This window comes from Vulpes lagopus, chromosome 1, assembly GCF_018345385.1.
Source record: "Vulpes lagopus strain Blue_001 chromosome 1, ASM1834538v1, whole genome shotgun sequence".
NCBI lineage: Eukaryota > Metazoa > Chordata > Mammalia > Carnivora > Canidae > Vulpes > Vulpes lagopus.
This window is the reverse complement of record NC_054824.1, coordinates 24349022-24365345: the sequence shown is the minus strand read 5'-3', so window position 1 is coordinate 24365345 and position 16324 is coordinate 24349022. Positions and strand designations below refer to the sequence as shown.

The 16324-nt window shown below is 42.3% G+C and overlaps 1 protein-coding gene across 1 annotated transcript in view; it reads right to left on the bottom strand.

Annotated features, from left to right (window-relative positions):
- Positions 1–16324, bottom strand: part of RRAGD (Ras related GTP binding D) — a 42215-nt gene that overhangs the window by 20702 nt on the left and 5189 nt on the right. Inside the window, exon 2 of the mRNA XM_041768950.1 lies at positions 2619–2914. Within this exon, the coding sequence (XP_041624884.1) occupies positions 2619–2914 (296 nt within the window). The remainder of the gene's footprint in view (positions 1–2618; positions 2915–16324) is intronic.

The window sequence follows — 16324 nt, the reverse complement described above, 5'->3', positions numbered from 1 at the left end:
AAGCATGGACAGGCTACTGAAGTGAGTACTTACTAAACTTACTAAGCCACTGTCTTGAAAAGATGAGTCATCTGGCTGGAATCCACTTACCCACGGGGAGGGCTACTACTGCTGCTCCCTTGTTCAACAACTACAGAAAGAGCAGTGGAGTGACTTAGGGGAAAAACTGGAGCTTAGAAGAGACAGCTGAGTGAGACATATCCAAGAGCTTGCCCCCCACGCCACCGCATGCACACAACCTGGACTGCTCTTCCGTGCTCCAGCTCCCTGATTTATGGCGCTGGCAGACCAAGGCAGGAAGGCAGGGCTACTGCCAAGGCCACAGAAGGGCCAGAAAACAGGTCAGTACAAGTGGGGCAGCCAAGAAAGCAGCAACTGACCGCAGGCCCAGGACCTGTTGCAGGTGTCTACAGCATGCGTTTCCAGATGGGCCCAGGGGAGCAGAGGCACTGCTTGCTATTCACAGATCGGGCCCTGGACTTTAAAGCCTCTCCCCAGGGGATCCCTGGATGGCTCAGCGGTTAAGCGCCTGCCTTCGGCCCAGGGTGTGATCCTGGAGTCATGGGATCGAGTCCCACATCGGGCTCCCTGCATGGAGCCTGCTCCTCCCTCTGCCTGTCTCTGCCTCTCTCTCTTTCTCTGTGTCTCTCATGAATAAATAAAATCTTTAAAAAAAAAAAAAAAAGTCTCTCCCCAGCACACTACCACCAAAAAAGAAAGAGCGAGGCCCTCCTACCATATGGCCGCACTCCCACAGCTACACTAGAAGTCCACGGTGCAATCACTTGGAACTAAAAGGCTTAGTCGAAAATTTCATTATTATATTAAACAGGCACTTAGTTCCCTGAAGGAATTTATGATGCTCTCGGGCATGAACAGTCTTCTCAGAGAATGGCTTTCTAAGTGTGGGCTCAGAACCATTATTACTATCAGTTTACATACCCCTTCCTCCCTAACACCACTGGCATTCCTGGAAGGGGCAGGTATGCTCGGCCCATGTGTCTGACTGTAGGTCCAGTTTCAGGGAAATACCATGCCCTGAACTTAGAGCGGGTTTAGTCCATTCCTAAAGACTTATTGCCATTTATTCCCAACAGCTATAAAAGAGAGCCCTTTGGAGAGCCTTAGGGCTGAGCTTATGTTTCCGGACACTTTCTAAGAGTGCCTGGACATGGGGAGAGTTTGAAGAGCATCACTATCCCAATTCTGTTCCTTGTACTCTTTCCTAAGACTGGCATGCCCGAGATGCCCCTGCCGGCTCTCACTTTACAGGAGGAAGGCCTAGAATACCAAAGAGACAATTCAGGAGACTAGTTTGAACACTAATAAAGGGAATAATTAACTAATACCTGGGTAATAAGGCTCTTCACCAGTCAAGGGATCCTCGCGTCTTTGCTTTCAGCAAAGCTAAAGGAAGGCTCAATCAGAATGTCTACTGATAAACTACTAGAAACAATCCCTTGTGATAGTAAACTGGGCAATTTAGAGGATATAACTTGGAAAGCGTTTAAATAATTGAGCGAATGCTATAACAAAACTCACTCTGTATCCATCTACTTATTTATGTGAACAAAGTTTCTCAGAACTTTTATCTACACAATCAAAAACAGAATTGATGCCAAATCTGGTCTTATTCAAGTATAGATACGTGAATCAAGTGGAAAAATATCCATCGTCTTAAGAGATATACTTAAGAAAATTAGCTTTTTCTATATAATAATTATCCATAAAATACATAATAGTTTAATCAATTGTGTACCAATAATAATTATAATGATTTAATTAAAGAAAAAAACTTCAGGATGCCTGGGTGGCTCAGCAGTTGAGCATCTACCTTTAGCTCAGGGCATGATCCTGGGGTTCCAGGATCAAGTCCTGCATCAAGCCCCCCATAGGGAGCCTGCTTCTCCATCTGCCTATGTCTCTGCCTCTCTCATGAATAAACAAATAAATAAATCTTAAACAAAAAACTTCACACTTAGAATTTTACCTTCCTAGGAAAGAGCCAACATTTAAAATGGAGACTTAGGGACACCTGGGTGGCTCAGTGGTTGAGCACCTGCCTTTGGCTCAGGGCGTGATCCTGTGGTCCTAGAATTGAGTCCCACTCCTTGCATGGAGCCTGCTTCTCTCTCGGCCTAAGTCTCTGCCTCTCTCTGTGTGTCTTTCATGAATAAATATATAAATAAAATCTTTAAAAAATAAAATAAAATGTAGACTTCTATACAAATTTTTGTTGCAAAGAACCTATGCTCTTTTATAGATGTCTGCCAAGAGTATCCAGGCGGTGGGGAGGGGACACATATTTAGTGTCCTTGGTCTGTATTGCAGCTCCCTCCATCTGTGAAGTTTCTATGATTTGCTGCGACTACACAACTCCCTAAGGGTGCTCACTGCTCTCTGGTTAGGGTTACACAGAGGAAGCCCTTTCCCCTTTGCAGCCCCCAGAACCCCCACTGAGAAACACTTGTTTGGTAAAAAAAAAAAAAAGGGCTAGTCCTGATTCTAAAATCCAAACCAAATCCAGTCACAAAGAACCTGGTTTGAACACAGGGGAGAGGCTGCCTTTAGGGGGAGATGGGGCCTGCAGTCTCTTATACCCCGATACTGAACTTCACCTGGGAGTCGATGACAAATATCAGTGCTCCTGTTCCCCGGAAGATCATCTCATAGTCAAAGGTAGGATCAAAAAAGTCAATCTGTCCTGGGAAGTCCCAAATCTGAAAATTAACAAAGGAGCTATTGGAAACATCTTCCCGGCAGATCTTGTTTGTGCTCTCCAAGAACAGTGTTTCGTTGGGAGACATTTTGTGAAAGACAACTTTCTGAATAGATGACTTGCCACTTCTCCTCAGGCCCATGAGCAGGATTCTTGGCTTCACCTCAGTGCTGAAGGGATCGCTGAAGTCCAGAACTGGAGAAACCACAAAACAAGAATGAGAGTGAATCGATTTCACAGTGGTTAATTAGAGGAGTTTCACTTCCACCTCAGATGTGATTTATGATTCACAGTCAATGCTAATCTTCCAAACACAAAGACTGCTAACTACAGCACTCCCATTCATTGAGGGGCCTCTGAGTAAGTTCAGAACACGGAAAACTACTGTTTCACGATCTGTCACACCATTCCAGAGGGCCAGAAAACCTGTACAACTTCACATCACAAGCAGTGAAGCTGGTGTGAAGAATATAAAGCTTTCCTGGAGCAGACCATGACGGGAAAAATCCAGTCTCAGCATTCCAAAGCAACGTCTTCTTTGTCTAGATCATCAGAGTGTCTCTGCCCTAAAGAGATGCTTGTTCATTTGAGTTATGACTCAAACAATTTTGGACTTCACGAAAGTTTAAAACATTGGTGCTTCAAAAGACACTATCAAGAAAGTCAAGACAACCCACAAATTGGAAGAAAGCACCTGCAAATCACATATGTGATAAGGGACTAGTCTCAAGATATATAAAGAACTCTTACAATTCAATAATAAAGACAACCTAATACAAAAAAATGGGCAAAGGCTCTAAGTAGACATTTCCCCAAAGAAGATACAAAAATGGCCAGTAAGCACATGAAACAAAGCTCTACATCATTAGCCATCAAAAAAAAAATACTAATGAAAACCACAATAAGATGCCACTTCACACCCACCAGGAGGGGTATAATAAAAAGACAAGTAATAAACAAGTGTTGGTGAGGCTATAGAGTAATTAGAACCCTCATCCACTACTGGTGAGAATGTAAAATGATGTGCTTTCAACAGTTTGGCACTTTCTTAGAAGGTTAAACACTGAGTTACCATATGACTCAGCAATTCCACTCCTAGGAATATACTCAAAGAAATGAAAATATATGTCCAATGTACTTGAATTTCTTTTTTGTTTTCTTCTGACAACCCCTCATGTTTTTCTCAGTCCCTGGTCCCACTCTAATTCAGTAGCGATTGGAAAGTAATTATTTTTTCCCTTCTTGTAATTAATAATTTTTTCCAAGTCTCTACAATTCTCTAAAACACATATTAATACTTGATAATATCTTAGTGAATTTCATTTACCATATATAATATTTTGATGTTTGAATTTGCAATAGGTTTAGGTAAACACATAAATTTCAGGTAAAACAGTAAGTTACAAATAAAGAAAAAGTAAGCAGGTACAGATGTGCACAGCAGCTACTCTACTACTACAAGCAACACTTCACTCCCACCCTACCCACACACACACTCTTTTCCAGTTCAACTTAACCCAATTCAATAATCTGCTGATGATATACAATAGAAGCAGTAATGCAGAAGCAAAGCACCCAAAAAGTCACCAGCTTTCTTCTTTTTCATCAGTCATTATATGCTACTCACTCACAGTACTGTCATTACAAGTCAATCTTAGTAAAATCAGGGCATAAATTAAAAAAGAAAACAGGGCTTCCCAGTTTTAAAATTTTCAGCCTGATAACATATCACAGTCTTCCCCTTTCATAGTGAGTCCCTAAAAATAACAGAAAGGTATAAACCATAAAGTAAACAGATGAACAAATAAACATAAATATCTGAGCTTACACCAAAACATATCACAGTCTTCCCCTTTCATAGTGAGTCCCTAAAAATAACAGAAAGGTATAAACCATAAAGTAAACAGATGAACAAATAAACATAAATATCTGAGCTTACACCAAACAAACAAAACCCCTCAAGGTTGACAGATTACAGAGAAATCCCTAAAAACCCCAAAGGTCAGGGTGAAGAGGGAACCTGCAGCCCCTGACTAGGAATGATTGGGTTCTGCTACAGAAGGTAGAACTGTTAGAAGTCTGAACAGGAAGGGACATGAAGACAATCAACAGGGTTGTTATTTGGAGAATCATAATGAGAAAAGTCAGCAGATAAACTCTACACTACTGCCACTTACCCAGTACACACTTCCAAGTAGAAGCAATGAGTGTAGGAGTTTGGGTATGAGGGAGAAGGCAGTGCTCCAAGGGCTCAGGATGCCCAGGAGGAACAATGAGCACCCACACTACCACTCTCCAAGTGGTCTGACCTTCCCTAATTCTCACTACACTTTGTAGAGTTCAACAGGTGGAAGCAGCACCATCTTCCCTCCAGACATTTCCTCAAAAGTCCAATATCCATATACCTGAACATACACCTGAAAAAGCAGGGTTCATACAGGAGTCACAGTAAACTTCCAAGTTAAGTATAATTAAAATATTCAAAAAAATAAAAAATAAATAAATAAAATAAAATATTCAGAGAAAATGTGGTACCCATAAAACAAGAACAGAGAGTTTCAGAATAAGAGCAACCATGAAAAATGGCCTTAGAGATATTAGAAATAAAAATATAATTGTGTGTATGGGGGGTTAGATATATGGATTGAAAAGTAGAATAAAGATAAAGAGGGCAATAGTGAACTAGAACATCAAATCTCAGAATGTAGTACAAAGGGATACAATGCTAGAAAGTATGAGATAATGGTTAAAGTGACATCAGGAATAATTATCTCAAACCAACAGAAAATATAAATACTTGACAAAATACATTAGAAAAGGGTCCAGAAGGATGCACAGCAAACAAAAAGTGCATGAGTGAAAGATTTGGGGGGAGGGACGCCCAGGTGGCTCAGCAGTTTGGTGCTTGCCTTCGGCCCAGGGCATGATCCTGGAGACCCAGGATCGAGTCCTGCATCAGGATCCCTGCATGAAGCCTGGTTCTCTGCCTGTGTCTCTGCTTCTCTCTCTGTATTTCTCATGAATAAATAAATAAAATCTTTATAAAAAAAAGATTTGGGGGAATCATCAAAGGGGTTTGGGCTTTAATTTTTTTTAGTAATCTCTACACCCAACATGGAGCTCCAACTCATAACTCTTGAGATCAAGAATTGCATGCTGCTTCGACTGAGGCAGCCAGGCACCCCTGTGGCTTTAATTATAGAAAGGAAACACATTTATATTTATATAATTAAAATTAGTTTTTAAGAAAATGTTTAATGTAGAGAGAGTTCTGACAGATATAGAAATATTTCAAAATATTAAATATTCTTTATTTTATTTTTTTAAAGATTTTATTTATTTATTCATAGACACACAGAGAGAGACAGGCCGAGACACAGGCAGAGGGAGAAGCAGGCTCCACACAGAGAGCCCGATGTGGGACTTGATCCCAGGTCTCCAGGATCACACTCCAGGCTGCAGGCGGCGCCAAACCATTACACTACCAGGGCTGCCGTTAGATATTCTTTAAATTGTGATTTCAACTCGACACTTTCTCGTTAAGTGGTTGTTGTAAGGTTTCTGTTTTTTTCAATACAATAAATATATTGGGATGCCTGGGTGGCTCAGTGGTTGAGCATCTGCCTTCAGCTCAGGACATGATCCCAGGATCAAGTCCCACATCAAGCTTCTGCATGGAGCCTGCTTCTCCTCCCTCTGCCTATGTCTCTGCCTCTCTGTCTCTCACGAATAAATAAAATCAAATCTTAAAAAAATAAAAATAAAATAATAAATAAATACACTGGTTAATGTACTGAAAGTAGTAAGTCAGTTGGACAAAAAGATATGCAAAACATGGTTATCTTGGAGCTACTCAAAATCCAGTCTAGACGATGTGGTATGGGCAAAAAGACAGAGAAACAGATCATTGGAATATAATAAAGAATCCGGACATAAACCCACATATACCAGGACAACTGAGTTTTGACAAAGATTAAAGCCAACTCCATGAAGACAGGGTAGTCATTTTCACCAAATGGTGCTAAAACAAATGGATATTCATATGTTAAAAAAAAAGGAATTTCAATCCACATCTCACACCATATACAAAAATTAACTCAAAATAGATCACAGACCTAATTTTAAGTCTCAAACTATCCAACTTCTAGAAGAAAATATTTATGACTTTGGGTTAAACAAAAATCTTTTAGATATAACACCCTCCCCCCAATATTGATAAATTGGACTTAATTAAAATAAAATCTTCTGCTCTACAAATGACACCATTAAAATAATAAAAAAAAAAGGCAAGCCACAGATTAGAAGAAAATATTTGTAAATCATATATCTGATAAAGAATTTGTAGCTGGAATATGTAAGGAACTCTAAAAACTTACTAATAAGAAAACAAAACTCTATTTTCAGAAAGATGGGGATGCAAAAGACTTGAACAGATAATCCACCAAAGACGACTTATGGAAGGTAAATTTGTACATAAAAAGATGCTCAGCACATCATTAGTCATCAGGAATGTAAGTCAAAACCACAATGAGATGCTATTGCTCACTCGCTAACATGGCTAAATTAAGAACACAGGCAGTAACAAGTATTGAGGAGGATGTAGAGGTACTAGAACTCTCATACACTGCTAGTGGAAATGTAAAATGGTGCAACCATTTTAGAAAACAGTCTGATGATTTCTTGAGAAGTCAAACATATATTACCCCAGCTATTCCACAGCTATATATTTACCTAAAAGTAATCAAAGTATATATCCATACTTGTACACAATGGCTCAGAGCAATTTTATTTGTAATAGTCAAAGACTGCTAACAACCCAAATGTTTATCAACAGGTGAATGGATAAACAAATTGTGGTGCATCTCAGCAATAAAAAGAAATTGTTGATACATATGACTTGGATGAATATCAAAATAATTATGCTGAGTGAAAGCCAGTTGAAAAAGAATCACACTCTGTGATTTCATTTACGTAAAGTTCTAAAAACTGTAAACTCATCTACAATGACAAGTAGCAGATCAGGAGTTGCCTGGGAAATGGAAGAAGTAGTGAGAAAGGGTCAGAGGGAGAGACCTCGAAGGGGTGTAAGAAAACTTTTGGGGGTGATGGATACATCCTTGGTTACGGTGACAGTTTCATAGGTGTACACTTACGTCAAAACTTATCAAATAGATGTACTTAATTTTATGTCAAATATACCTCAATAGAGCTTTTTTATTTTTTAAAGATTTTACCCATTTATTCATGAGAGACGGGGCGGGGGGCGGGGCGGGCAGAGACACAGGCAGAGGGAGAAGCAGGCTCCATGCAAGGAGCCCGAACCAGGACTCAATCCCGGATACCCAGGATCACGCCCTGGGCTGAAGGTGGCACTAAACTGCTGAGCCACCTGGGCTGCCCAACAGAGCTTTTTTAAAAAAGATTTATTTAGAAAGAGAGAGAGAAAGAGAGCACGTAAGAGAGGGGCAGAGGGAGAAGGAGAGAAATCCTCAAGCAGACCCCACTGAGCATGGAGCCTGACATAGGGCTCAAGCCTATGACCCTGAGATCATGACCCGAGCCGAAACCAAGAGTTGGTTGCTTAACCAACTGAGCCACCCAGGCGCCCCCTCAATACAGCTGTTTTAAGAAATGTATTCTCTGGGGCACTTGGCTGGCCCAGTCGGTAAAGCATAGACTCTTAATCTCGGGGTTTTGAGTTCAAGGCCCATGTTGAGTGCAGAGATTACTTTTAAAAAATTAGAAAATGGGCAGCCCGGGTGGCTCAGCGGTTTGGCGCCTGCCTTCGGCCCAGGGTGTGATCCTGGAGACCCAGGATCGAGTCCCACGTCGGGCTCCCTGCATGGAACCTACTTCTCCCTCTGCCTGTGTCTGTGCCTCTCTCTATCTCTGTCTCTCTCATGAATAAATAAAATCTTTAAAAAAATAAAAAATAAAAAATTAGAAAGTAAATAAAAATAAAAGTTAAAAAGAATACCTAAGAAAAAATGTTTAAAAATATATCCTCAAGGACAAGAATGGAAACCTCAAGAGCTATAGTTATTCTATTATCACCTCACAAACAGTGTTAGATCAATGCAAAGAGTAGGGGAGAAATGCCCATGGGCAGTAGGAAGGAACTCAGCACATTACAAGAGTCATGAATGCGGACAAAGCAGTGCAGGGTTTGGATGGGGATGATGGGTGTGGGGAGAAGGAGGCTCTCTGAGTGGAGCCCAAATGTAGGCAAAGGTAGAATGCCTTTCGTAGAACAGGGAAGTATGTGTGCAACGAAAACTCAGCAGCCATGTATGAAAGTACCTTCCTATGCCAAGTACTGTGCTAGGCACTCTCCACACCCCATCCTATTCAGCTCTTTCAGGAATACATAGTATTACATCCATTTCATAGGTAAAGAAATTTCAGGCTCAGGAAGGTTAAGTAACATTCAAACGGAGGGCTAGCCCATCCAAAAATCTATGCATTCTGTTTCTGCTGTGCAACACAGAATCAACAATCCAACAGATATTGGATTGCGCAACAATCAAAGAAAGCAAAAGCTCATGTTAAATTATGTACAAGCACAAAAATATTTAAGTGTTTATACATGTCTTTATTTCTTCCCAATTTATACTGCTGGATGTCAGTGTAGATTTTATCTTCCTTAGGGTCTGCAAGTGTCTCTGCAGCATGACCATCCATGCTGGTGCCTTGGAGGACAGACTTCCTCCTCCTGGGAGAGTGGGAGGTGATGGAGGCCACTGTGTAGAGAGAAGGTGGTGTATTTGCATGTTATGTATATACACAGACTGGCTGGGAAGTGAGATGCACATGCCGCTACAACATACACACGTGGTTGGAAGTATTTCCTTCTCCCTGCCAAATTCAGGCACAGGCCACCAACAGTAAACTGCTGGGCAATGGTGAGCCAGATCAGCGAGGGTACCATCAACTCTGTGGAGATCCCTCAGACCCATGCAGATACATTTTACATTTAGCAGGTATGAACATGTGCCAGGTACCTTGCTAGGCATTTCTTAAACTTTTACCCCTCCTCCCCAACATGACCTCTATCCCCCACCCCCCAGCAATGAGGAGGTACAAGTCTGTTTTGCACCTGAGGAATCTGGGAGAAGGAACATGCCCAAGGTCACAGGGCTGGTATGTGGTGGAGTCCTCACCTAGGGCCTTAGCCAACAACCAGATGGCATTCAACAAAAACTGCAACAAAGAAAACAGAAGAGACTAGGAAATACCAGAGTACATCATGCATAGTAAGAGTACATACCACTAGCAAAACTCTTTCAGATTTACTTAGACATATATGGTGTTGATTCACAATATAAATGTTATTTGTTATGTGAACCACAGTCAAAAGCACTTTGTTAACCACTGCTATTGACCAGGAGAGGTTTCTTATATCACAGAGGACTGCTGACAAAAGTCCCTCCTTTGGGGTGCCTGGCTGGCTCAGTCAGTAAAGCATATGACTCTTGATCTTGGGGTCATGAGTTTGAGCCTCACCTTGGGCACAGAGATTACTTTAGAAAACAAATAAAATTTTTATTTATTTTTAAATATTTTTTTCAAAGAATTTATTTATTCATGAGAGACAGAATGAGAAAGAGAGAGAGGCAGAGACATAGGCAGAGGGAGAAGCAGGCTCCATGCAGGAAGCCTGATGTGGGACTCCAGGATCACGCCCTGAGGCAAAGGCAGCCACTCAACCGCTTTTGTTTAGGCGTCCCTAAACAAAATTTTTTAAAAATTGATTTGCCATTACTCTCAAACACGATGGGCCTCTAGGGTCTGATACAGATCATGTATATATATATTTTTAAATCTCTCCTCTAATCCTCTCCCACCTCCCCTCATGCTTCTGAAACCTTGTGGGGTTTTTCAGAGACTCTCATCCCACTCTGGGAGTGATAGCAGGGAATGCACATCAGGAAATGCAGCACCCAGCCTCCTGGCCAGCTGGCTCTCTCCACTAAACTTACCCTGTGCATCACCACTTGTTCAAGAACATCCTGAGCAAGGTGAAAGGAAGAGAATGAAGAATGAGAGCTGCAATAAAAGGACTAACACTTTAAAAAGAAAAAAAAAAAAGATCAGAAAGGAACCACAGGATTTGGGACTGGAGATGGCATCCCAGGGAGGGCCCTTTAGAAGTGTCAGCGGGTGCTGGAGGAAGTTGCCGGGAGAGGTGAAATTTACCAGAGGGCAGTTTGTTCAGTTTCATAAAGGTTCCCTGATCCTCTGCCAAGTGTTAGACTGGGCTGAGCCAGGGGCTGCAGACACAAAGAAAGATTCATTCCTTAGTGATTAGAGGAGAAAATAGACAAGAAAAACTGACAATTACAATGCACTGCTATGGAGGTGTACGGGCTCAGAGAGAGGGCTCCCTGGAGAAAAATGTCTGAGTCTTAAAGAAAAGGAGGTGTGAAAGAGATGAACGAGGGGAAAGGTCGTGCCAGGAAGAGATTCTGGCTTCCCTGGGGTTAAAGAAATGTAGTTTAAAGGTAAGAAAAGGCTGCACACTAGCCAGTGACTTCCTTCCCACAGCATTTTGAATAAAATCCAAACACTTTCTTTCCCCAGAAGGCCCTACAGAGGCTACCCTCTCATCCCCACTAGTTCCCTATCCTGTAACCACACTGACCTTCTGGTTCCTCACCTCTGGGTCTGGACCTGCTCCTCCCTCCACATGACAGGCTTCCCTTAGCTTTCTTCCCATGTAGCCCAGCAGCAACTTTACCTCCTCTAGCTCAATCAGACCCCATCACTTCCTGGTCACCCTGTGTCTTCGGAATAGTACTTATTACTAAGCGGCTCCTGGGTGGCTCAGTTGGTTAAGCCACCAATTCTTTATTTTGGCTCCGGTCATGATCTCAGGGTCATGATCTCAGAGTCCTGAGATCGAGCCCCGCATCTGGGCCCTTCACTGAGCAAGGAGTGCACGTGAGATGCTCTCCCTCTGCCCCTCCTCCCATTTATCTTCTCACTCTCTCTCAAATAAATAAATCTTTTAAAAAATTAGTACTTATCACTATACAAAACTATCTTTTTACTTTACACTTTTGTCTTCTTGTCTGATTACTTGTTTATTGTCTGTCCCACATATAGATAGGCAAATCACAAAGCATGTGGCATGAGTCCAAGAAGTATCAGTTGATAGAGGAGCCTGTTACCTCCATAGCAAACAAAAACTGCAACAAAGAAAACAGAAGGGACTGGGAAATACCAGAGTACATCATGCATAATAAGAGTACAAACTGCTAGCAAAACTCTTTCAAGTCTACCTAGACATATGTGGTGCTAGTTCACAATACAAACATATTTTTTACTGCAGACCACAGTCAAAAATATTTTGTTGACTCTGTCACCCTATGAGTGAGATACCAGGAAGTTCGGATTTTACTTTGAAAGCCATGAAGAGGGACGCCTGGGTGGCTCAGTGGTTGAGTATTTGCCTTCAGCTCAGGGTGTGAACCCAGGATCCAGGATCAAGTTCTGCACTGGGCTCCCTGTGAGGAGCCTGCTTCTCCTTCTGCTTATGTCTCTGCCTCTCTCTCTCTCTCTCTTTCTGTCTCATGATTAAATAAATAAATCTTTAAAAAAAAAAAAAGTCATGAAGAAATCACTAAGAATTTTAGGGGAAACTAACATGCTCATTTTCATACTTCAAGAAGTTCACTCCAGAAACAGATCTCCTAGAGGCGGTCAGTGTGGAGACAGGGAAGGGGTCTAGAGTAAGCCACTGTGGCATGAAAATTATACCGAGTGAAATATATTGAAGTCCCCGAAATCCCTTATTTGCCTAAAGTAGAAGCAAAAGAACTCACTTGCCATAAATCTCCTTCCCAGAAGCAGCTCTAATCTTTTGGTGAAGACTGAAATTGAGACAGAAGTTGGCATCACACTCAAAACAGACATGGTTCCCAAACTATCCTATCTCCCAGCTGTTCTCTTGTGCGCCCATTTATCTTTCCAAAAAGTCACTTGTTTTTTCCATAAACCCTTTCCCCAACTCCCTTCCAAGAAGTCATTCATTATCCCAGAACTGCCCCTCTGCCCCTCCCCATCCTCTATTAGGATAGTAATAAAGCCAGAATTCTGGAACGCCTGGGTGGCTCAGCAGTTGAGCCTTTGCCTTCAGCTCAGGACATGATCCTGGAGTCCCGGGATTGAGTCCCACATTGCCTCCCTGCATGGAGCCTGCTTCTCCCTCTGCCTGTGTCTCTGCCTCTCTTTTTCTGTGTCTCTCATGAATAAATACTTTTTTTAAAAAAAGCCAGAATTCTAAACACTTTTTTTAAGTTTATTTATTTAAATAATCTCTACTGCCAACATGAGGTCAAGAGTCGCATGCTTTTCCGACTCAGCCAGCCAGGTGCCCCTCTAAACACCTGGTAAGTTGCATTTTCTGTGAACTCTCATGCATTAGTACATAATTAAATCTGGTTTTCTCTTGTTAATGCATCTTTTGTCAGTTTAATTTGCAGGCTCCCAATTCAGAACCTAAAAGAGTACAGGAAAAGCTTTTCCTCCCCTGACAGCAATTCAGTTATTCTAGAACACAAATGAGAAATGAAAGGACTAATAAGGCACAGGCCATGGAAATGGTCAGAAGAAATGGGTTTGTGAGAAGTCCAAATCAACTCAATAGTATTTAGTGATTCCCTGGACACAGATGATGAGGGAGAAAGAAGCCCTGAGTTTCCAAGCTGGCAGACCATGCTAACAAGAGCCCGTTCACAAAGATGCCAAAGGGAAAGGGGCTGAATGGGTATTTGAAGTTGTGGAGTGTGGGGTGTTTGTCCACCTGCAGCTCAGGTGAGAGAAGGATCCAGGGCCTGGGAAGAACATGAGGTCACAGACAGGTTTGAGGTGGGAATGTAGGTTGCTGAGGAAGTCCATGCCTCAACTCCTGGTTTTTCCCCTAATCTTGTTGTCTGAGAGGGAGGGCATTTTTGAGAGGTTTTAGCTTTGGCCAGCATGAAACAGCTCGAACCAACCTGCTCCAACCTCTTATCGCCCAGCAGTTATCATTTACTGACCACCTGCATAGCATATAGGGTCAGCTCTAATCCTCAAATTGATAACATATATCCTTTAGAGATGCAAAAACTGAGGCCTCAGTGCTTCCTACAGTAAACACTCCATAGATGTCTGCTGGGTGGATAACTGAATGAAAGTGACAAAGCAGAGTTTGAAGCTAAATTAACTGAAGCTTTAAAAAGAAATTTGAGGGATTCCTGGGTGGTTCAGCGGTTAAGTGCCTGCCTTCAGCTCAGGGCATGATCCTGGAGACCCAGGATCAAATCCCATGTCAGGCTCACTGCATGGAGCCTGGTTCTCCCTCTGCCTATGTCTCTGCCTCTCTCTCTCTCTCTCTCTCTCTCTCTCTCTCATGAATAAATAAATAAAATCTTAAAAAAATAAAAAAATAAAAAGAAATTTGATATCTGACATTGGCCCAGATCAGCACCTGAGTATCAAAAGTATGATCTTTATGCCTAGGTAGTTTATCTACTGTGGTCAGGGACACTGAACATAGCTTATCTATCTTGCACTGGGTCCTGTCAAGGACCAAATTTTCCAAACAGCCTGGCTTTGTAACTAGACTTCTGGAAATCCCAGGGAAACTCAATCATCCAAGGAACAGCATTATGGGGAAGGGCCATCTAACTGGACCTGCAGGTTAATTACTTCATCAGTAACTGGCAAATCCCTTTCAAAAATCAATAGGACTTAGAAATACACAAGGAAGGGAAAGATGCATGGCACATGGCTGCCTAGGGGCCACACCAGACTGATCTGTGGGATGGGAATGTTCACAGCAAAGAACCAGGAATCAGGAAAATGGGAACTAAAGGCCTGACACAGTTCTACCAGGGTTGGCCTTGCCTTCTTAAGCTCAAGCGGTCTCTCAGGGGAGAATGAGACATCATATGGAATGTACTTCATAGGGCAGCCCGGGTGGCTCAGCGGTTTAGCGCTGCCTTCAGCCCAGGGTGTGATCCTGGGGACCTGGGATCGAGTCCTGCATCGGGCTCCCTGCATGGAGCCTGCTTCTCCCCCTGCCTGTGTCTCTGCCTCTCTCTTTCTGTGTCTGGGGTTCAAGTCCCAGCTCTGCCATGTACCAGCTGTGTGACCCCATACATAGCCCCTGGCCCATGAGTCTGTATATACACGTGCACCCCACCTTCCTTCCTTCCTTTCCTTCTTTCTCTTTTCTTTCTTTCTTTCTTTCTTTCTTTCTTTCTTTCTTTCTTTCTTCTTCCTTCCTTCCTTCCTTCCTTCCTTCCTTTTTTCTTTCTTTCGTCTTTCTTTCTCTCTCTCTCTCTCTTTCTTTCTTTCCCCAGCTGAAGCCTAGGTAATGAGAGGTCTTTTTGTGGAATGTGGCTACAGTGAGAGACTCACAAGGCCTTAAGGGAAAGTCAGAATTTCTTTGCTATTAGTATTCTGTTGTGTCACCACAGAAAGGCTTAAGTTTCTATTTATTTATGCTTTTAGGAAGAGGCCTCTGGTTTGTTTCTTTTTTTAAATTTTTATTTATTTATGATAGTCACACACAGAGAGAGAGAGAGAGAGAGAGGGCAGAGACACAGGCAGAGGGAGAAGCAGGCTCCATGCACCGGGAGCCCGACGTGGGATTCAATCCCGGGTCTCCAGGATCGCGCCCTGGGCCAAAGGCAGGCGCCAAACCGCTGCGCCACCCAGGGATCCCTGGTTTGTTTCTATTTGCAATATTATCTGTGGTCCTTTACATTTCTGATAAATAGAACTACTTATACATTCAAGACCCCAAGAGCTCAGGGGTACCTGACTGGTTCAGTTGGTGGAGCATGCTACTCTTGATCTCAGGGTCATGAGGCTCTACATTGAGTGTAGAGCCTACTTAATTAAAAAAAAAAAGGCCCAGGAGCTCAGGGAGAAATTATATCATAAGTGGGAATTAAATATGAATGATAAAACCATTAATAAAAGAATATGCAAAAATCATAAAGACTCTATTTGATCAACTACTTAGTAAGAATTAAATGCAAACAACATATATTTTCAAAGGCATCAAAGATTTTGAAGGTGATTTTTATTTATACGTGAAGACCAAATCTCTATGAAATCCTTTCCCATCACACTGACAGGTCACTAAAAACAATTCCATATATGAATATTTCCTTAACATATATATTCAGTAACATTTCGAATGTGTTCTTATTCACTAATGGCCCTGAAAAAATGCAAAGTGTTCATGTGAACTTTTTTTTATAGTCAGAGAGGCAGAGACACAGGCAGAGGGAGAAGCAGGCTCCATGCACCGGGAGCCCGACGTGGGATTCGATCCCGGGTCTCCAGGATCGCGCCCTGGGCCAAAGGCAGGCGCCAAACCACTGCGCCACCCAGGGATCCCTCATGTGAACTTTTTTTAACAATCACTTTGACAGTGATCAAGGTTGGTTTTCTATGGTCCCCTACTTTGTGCACTGAGAAACTGAGCTGGTGTCTGCCCCAGAGGTCTCCAAGAGGAGAAAGTCGACAGCATCCTGAACTATTTAGGACAGGAGTGAAAAACCCATTTGCTTGAATGTCACAGCACCAGGGAAAGCCACTGTTACAAGA